Genomic DNA, 6,847 nt, shown 5'->3' on the forward strand with positions numbered 1-6,847 from the left:
CATCAGTAAGAAGCCTCACACCTGGATCCCTTTTGGATCGGTGGTTCGTCATTAAAATAAAACACTAGCCTATTTGTTTTCAGATCAAACCGATGCACACCAATTTTATAAACCCTTCCTCCTGAAACCGGTTATTCCCCGGTTGTATCCGAGCGTGGATCATTTGATCACAGCAGGGCCTTGTTCCTCTCTCCTCCCATCGCCGCCACACCAACCAGACCTGGACCTGAACTGGTCCACGACCAGTAGGGTCCGATCCCCAGCATTAGCAGGGAGCCCTAAGAGCGCTGTAACAAGAAGAAGGAGTCCCGTATCATATCAGATGTCATACATCATCCAGCAGGCAGCCGCCCCGGGCTGTGAGCCGTCTCTCCATCCCTGATATTAGCATTTTAAAACACCCAGTGTGACTCTTTAAACACACACGGTGCTCCAGTCATACCAACGATAACACGCTGACAATGGCTGTTGGATTCCTATGAGATTACAATGCCTTGCGTTGCGTTTCCCTTAAATGTGGGATTGAATGTACATTTGGTGTGTTTATGGTTGGTTAACCGTGGTCGATTATTGCAAATTAAATATGAAACATATTTATTTTGTATTGTTTAAATATATCTATCTATCATGATTTATATATAAATATATATATATAAATATGTCGATATGTATATAAATATAAATAAATATAAATGTGTGTGTGTGTGTGTGTGTGTGTGTGTGTGTGTGTGTGTGTGTGTGTGTGTGTGTGTGTGTGTGTGTGTGTGTGTGTGTGTGCGTGTGTGCGTGTGTGCGTGTGTGTGAGTCGTGTTTGTCGTGTTTGTCTGTGTGTGCGGGCAATAATAACAACAATACTATACTATAATATAATTGAATAGAAAGGCATCAAATATTAAATAGTCATTCCATAGGGTACAAAACTCTTAGCACTATAAACATTATAAATAAAAATGATCCCTCATAAGTCCTCTGAGCCATAATGCCAAGCGCAAGAAACGATGTGACAAATCGTGTCAGAACACCACATTAATTCATGTTTTTAGCGCAATTATCCACTTTAAAGCGCATCTCCACGCGCTCAGAAAGGAGTGACCCCCCCTCTCTCCGCGAGCCTCCCGGGGGGCGAAGGGGGGTTTGTTGTGCTTCATTAAAGCGGACCTGGGAGGGGCCGGGTCCCCCCCCCCCTCACCACCCCCTCCACACTAACTCTTTGTTTATGTCGTAATGTACATATCTTTTTTCTTTTTTACCGCGGAGGTATTACGCGCGGCGCCTCGCGCTGATTGGGCGGCAGGTCGGCGACGCCCCGCTGTGATTATGTCAGATCGCGTGCAGACCGAACCAGCCCAGCCTTTGAACTCCGCCGCTCTTGGCTCGTGTTCACGCGCTTCCGCTCATTTCCACGCCAGGTGCGCAAGACGCGAAACCTCAGAGCGCAGAGTCGTCGCGAGGCACAGTGGCACCTTGCTGGATTTCCTTCTCTTTTGCGTCTTTTTAACGGCTCCTTTAAACATCACGGTGTTATTATTTCGGGGGAGAAGAAGAAGCGGAGAAGAAGCGGACTTCACCGAAACATTGTCCTGACGCGCGGGACACTTACGGGATTTTCTGTTTTTCTTTCCATCATCGGTGGCAGTTTGGAGATCGCGTCAAAACCCGCCAGAGAAGTGGCATGAGTAGCGCTCGGCTTCTAGACACTTGAACACTTTCCCCCTTTTCCTTTAGAGCCCAACTTTCCTTACTCTTTTATCTTCAGCCAGTCAGGGGAGCGAGCGTCCCAGGCACCAGCAGCATGTCTAAGCCGGTCGATCACATCAAGCGGCCCATGAACGCCTTCATGGTGTGGTCCCGCGGCCAGCGGCGGAAGATGGCGCAGGAGAACCCCAAGATGCACAACTCGGAGATCAGCAAGCGGCTGGGCGCCGAGTGGAAGCTGCTCTCCGAGTCCGAGAAGCGGCCGTACATCGACGAGGCCAAGCGGCTGCGCGCGCAGCACATGAAGGAGCACCCCGACTACAAGTACCGGCCGCGGCGCAAACCCAAGAACCTGCTGAAGAAGGACCGCTACGTGTTCCCGCTGCCCTACCTAGGCGACGCCGAGCACCTGAAGGGCCTCAGCGTGTCGCAGGCCGTGTCCGACTCGCTGCTCAGCGCGTCGGAGAAGGCGCGCGCCTTCCTGCCGCCCACCTCGTCGCCCTACTCCTTCCTCGACCCCAGCCAGTTCAGCTCGAGCGCCCTCCAGAAGATGACGGAGATGCCGCACGGGCTGGGTGGCGCGGGGGGGCTGTCTTACTCCTCGCTGGGGGGGTACCAGAACGGGGCCTTCGGCAGCCTTGGCTGCCCCAGCCAGCACCACACGCACACGCACCCGTCGCCCACCAACCCGGGCTACGTGGTGCCGTGTAACTGCACCGCCTGGTCCACGTCTAGTTTACAGCCGCCTGTGGCCTACATACTGTTCCCGGGCATGACCAAGGGCGGGCTAGACCCCTACTCCTCGGCACACGCGGCCGCCATGTAGGGCACCCCCCTCCCACCCACCCCCTAGAACCCCCCCAACCAGACTTTATTCTTTATAATTCACTTGAATAATAACTGACTTCTTGCATGTATATATGTGGACCCCCCAGAGAGAGAGAGAGAGAGAGAGAGAGAGAGAGAGAGAGAGAGAGAGAGAGAGAGAGAGAGAGAGAGAGAGAGAGAGAGGCAGAGGGAGGGAGGGAGAGAGGAGAGAGGACCTGCTTTGGACTTGCGATGACAAAACACGAACAAATGAACGAATTAACGAACAAACTGAAACTTTTCCGGAAGTTGATCCACGCGTCGGACCGCGCGAGGCGAGACGCTGGACGGCCTGCACTGTAAGAAATGTAAATGTTATAACGTCTATGGCGAGGCCTCTAACTTTATTTATTGTGTACATTTCGATGCTCCCCTGATGCGTTGTGTTGTTTATGATTGACGGACTATTCCTTTGCTTTTTGTTCGTGAGTCCGGCTTGCACATTTGATTGACGGGTCCTGACTCCGTGCAGAAGCCTCAGTATTAGTCCGCCTGGGGGCCCTGGACGCGGGTACGGAGCGGGGGGACCTCCGGGTGATCTTTCACGGGTCACAGTGTTTTATTTATTGCCCTGACGCTCCATCACCAGGTCGGCTCTGAGGACGCCACCGAAATCATCCACGGCTAAAGTTTCATTTTCTGCTTTGAATTCCCCCATGTGGTTAAATGCTGACACGCGTGTGTGTGGTTCTGAGGATGACTTCTATCGGCGAGGCGGAGGTTATATTATGTGTATTTTATAACTGAGTTGGTCGTTTCAACTGTCATGTTATGGAAAGGGAAATGTATCTAAAGGTGGAACCGCTCCGTTTGTTCTACTGCTGAGCAAGGATATTTCGAATAAAGACAATCCGTCTTCAACGCAATACATTTTTCCTTTTATTTTTTTAAGTGACGTATTTAAACATTTTACATTGACGAGCTGCAGGGTTCACGGTTGCCACGGGCCATACATTGTCTCCATTTTATTTTTATTCATTTGCTGAATCTGAAGTATCCCAGAGATGTTCTGCTTTGAGCTGTGCTGGAAGGCCGCACGGGCGTCCTAGGGAATATTAGACCCGACTTTAAGAACACAAACTAACCTAAAGGCGGGAGTGGAAGGCGCCCAGGTGCTAATTGATGCAGAGAGAGAGAGGGGATCCTATTGGACGAGGACCTCCGTGTCCCCCGGAAGCACTAATTGGTTGATTAACCGCGCGCCTGCGTGTCTAACTATAAGAGCTGTTTTTAATTGCGCAGAGGGCCTGCGCGGTGAGCAGCACCCCATTCTTCGGTTGGAACAGGTTCCCGCCACGCCTCGCGGTGGTGGGGTCGAGGTGTGTGTCGGTGACTCGGTGGTGAACCGCGGCTCCCCGTTTGATGTTTGACGGTTCACGAGGGCCTCGGGAGAGATTCCGCGTGGCCTGTTTGACGGCTCCCCCCACCGTAGGACGAGTGGGGCTTAATTACAGCTTAAAACAGCGTTTAAAACCCGCAGCCTCTGTTCCTCCTCCTTCCCGTAACCCGCTCCAAGACTTTTCCTTTATCAACGCTTGCCCACAAATATGTGCGCGCTTTGACTGCCGCTCCCGTGCTGCGTGTGTTAACTTGCGGTCTCATCGCGCGCTGGAACTGGGAGAGAGAGAGGGAGGCCGGGATCATCAAACCCCCCCAGGTGATCTCGGAGAGGATCCGGGCTCACCGGTCCAACGACGAGGGGAGGACGAGATTAAAGCACTTTGCTGCGTAAAATGGATCCATGATTTCCTTTTGGCCCTGGCTGGGAACTTAACGTAAAGTCGAAACACGGGACCGATGCACGGGATTTGTTGGACCCGTTTTAACACTATAGGCCTACTGCTGTATACCTATTCATTAAACAATTCGTCTCACATCTAAATTGTTTACTTATCTGGCAGGAACACGCTCTGGGAGAACGTGACGCCGCGCTATGGCCCAAGGTGCCATCATCTAGGGGGGGGGTATCTAGTGGTGTAAATGAGGCTGTTGCCCCAGTGAACCCGATGTACAGCTCTACACCATAATTCCATTCTTAAATCAGACGATTGTAATTGCTCTCAAGAGCGGTGGAGATGTGTAGTGTCTGGCCTTTCTTCTCCTGAAAACTATTCTCACGCCGACAATATTATTACAATTTAATTCAGCTCTTCAATGGGGTTGTAAAAAAATATCGTTGATGGGAATTAATACCAGCAATTTACGCCGGCGAGCAGATTAAAATGTGTTTATTATTCGAGGCTGGAAATAAATAGTCTAAAAATAAACGGCATCTATGAAACATAATAGGGGGAAATTATGATTGGAAATTGTATAGCCTACGTCTTAAATCTCCCCCGTAACTATTCTCCTTGACGGGTTTATTCCTACAACACACAGAGTGTGTGTGTGTGTGTGTGTGTGTGTGTGTGTGTGTGTGTGTGTGTGTGTGTGTGTGTGTGTGTGTGTGTGCAGTCTTATCTCTCCTCCCTTCTCTGCCGCAGATCAGAGGGAAAGAGGGGATAATTGTTCTTTATTCTATTTAATTGAACGCTTTCAGGTCATTTCTATATGCTCCATTTAATGATCAAGTCAGTGAGAACAGACACTTAAGATCCGAACAGAGGGAGGGATGAACCAACGCGAGCGGACGGTTTAATTGAAAGCCGAGGGTCATTTAAGGGATTGTCTTTCAGCGACACCCTGAAATCATCTCACAAAGTGAGCAGTGATGATGTGGACCCAAGACCTCCCTGCGTTTAGCACTAATATCCGCTATCTGCTGCGTATGTAGCCGACTGCTTTAAGAGTGTCCTCACAGTCACACAGGTTCAGTTTATGCCATGGATCAGGGTTATTTATTTTATTGACGTTGATACATTATTATTATTAGAATTATCATTATTATCAATATTTGTATTATTATTATAACTATTATTATAATTTTTACTATAATGCCTCTTATGATTATTATCTTCATTATAATTCGACGGGGGCCTGTCATTTAAGATCATGACAGAAACGAATACAACTAAATATAACAATTTATATATAATTTTCCATTCCCTGCACGACACTTAACCTGCAACTAGCGTGCCAGATCCATATTTTATTTTATTTTATTTTTCCTGCAATATCGAGAAATTGTTTTGGGTGGAAACACAAGTGATCTCATTCCAGAATGTTAAATATTGTTCGCGCAGACCGAAATCATCACTGGTGAATCCCGCAATCTGAAATTGGATCTGGGATTCGCATTCTGACGGCGGTGTAAAGTAAACGGTGGTCGTGGCGTTTGAATTTTGGGGGTCCCTGAATTCCCGTTTGAGAGAAATGAAAAAAGCGGAGGAGCGGATAAGAAGAAAGGAGCGGGGAGAGAAAGGGAGTCACGGCGCGCGGGGGCTGATTTACAGCCGCGCGTTATTCTCCCGCACAGCCTGATATTAAGTGCGCAATTTCTGCCTGTGTGTTCATAAGCGAACACGCACGCACGCGAGCACACTCACACACACACACACACACACACACACACACACACACACACACACACACACACACACACACACGCACAGACACGCACACACACACACACACACACACACACACACACACACACACACACACACACACACACACACACACACACACACACACACACACACACACACACACACACACACACACACACACAAAAACACATGAAAGAAGGTCTATATTCCCGTTTCCCTGAACTTGACTTGGGATAATAAAGACAGGCGGTGTCTGCAGGTGCTTACAGCCAAACGTACACAGCTCGCCCTGCCAGCCTCATGCAAACTACTGGTTGGGGTAACAGAGAGAGGGCTACCGCGTTCTGGTGCAGAGAGACCCCCAGTACAGACCATAATAAGTATCCTAATAAAGGGTTTCATTCACACTAGTATTGTGGCCAAGTGGCCTAGAATTTTTTTGGAACGAATGAAAATTAATATTTATTTTATGAATTAATAACTAATTAATTGGTTTTAAATTCCTCATACTAGTCATTTAGTCACAAGGTTGAATGGTTTTGTTTAACAGTCTAACTGGGCTTCACCTTCTCCTAATAAAACATTTGTGACATCATTAGAAGACTTTCTCCATCATTCCTTGGTTTCCCAGTTGGAACCAGTGGAATCCTTCACCTACTTCCTACCTCCACTGAACATCCTGTGGACACGCCCCCATCACCTTTCCCACTGGCGTCCGGAGAGAGCAAAGTATTTTGGATCAAATTCCCGGGCAGGTCATTTTAATATTCCCACTTCAGAACCAGGAGCTGTTCACT

At 48.7% G+C, this 6,847-nt stretch overlaps 1 protein-coding gene across 1 annotated transcript; it reads left to right on the top strand.

Moving 5' to 3' along the window:
• Nucleotides 1-1,367: 1,367 nt before the first annotated feature.
• Nucleotides 1,368-2,549, top strand: sox14 (SRY-box transcription factor 14). Its single transcript, XM_056603924.1, has one exon. The coding sequence runs from the start codon at nt 1,793-1,795 to the stop codon at nt 2,519-2,521; it is 729 nt and encodes a 242-aa protein (XP_056459899.1). The 5' UTR covers nt 1,368-1,792; the 3' UTR covers nt 2,522-2,549.
• Nucleotides 2,550-6,847: the final 4,298 nt, after the last annotated feature.

Source organism: Gadus chalcogrammus, chromosome 12, assembly GCF_026213295.1.
Source record: "Gadus chalcogrammus isolate NIFS_2021 chromosome 12, NIFS_Gcha_1.0, whole genome shotgun sequence".
In the NCBI taxonomy this organism is placed as follows: domain Eukaryota; kingdom Metazoa; phylum Chordata; class Actinopteri; order Gadiformes; family Gadidae; genus Gadus; species Gadus chalcogrammus.

Coding starts and splice junctions, on each gene's coding strand:
- sox14 (XM_056603924.1), top strand. CDS start 1,793: ATGTCTAAGCCGGTCGATCACATCAAGCGGCCCATGAACGCCTTCATG.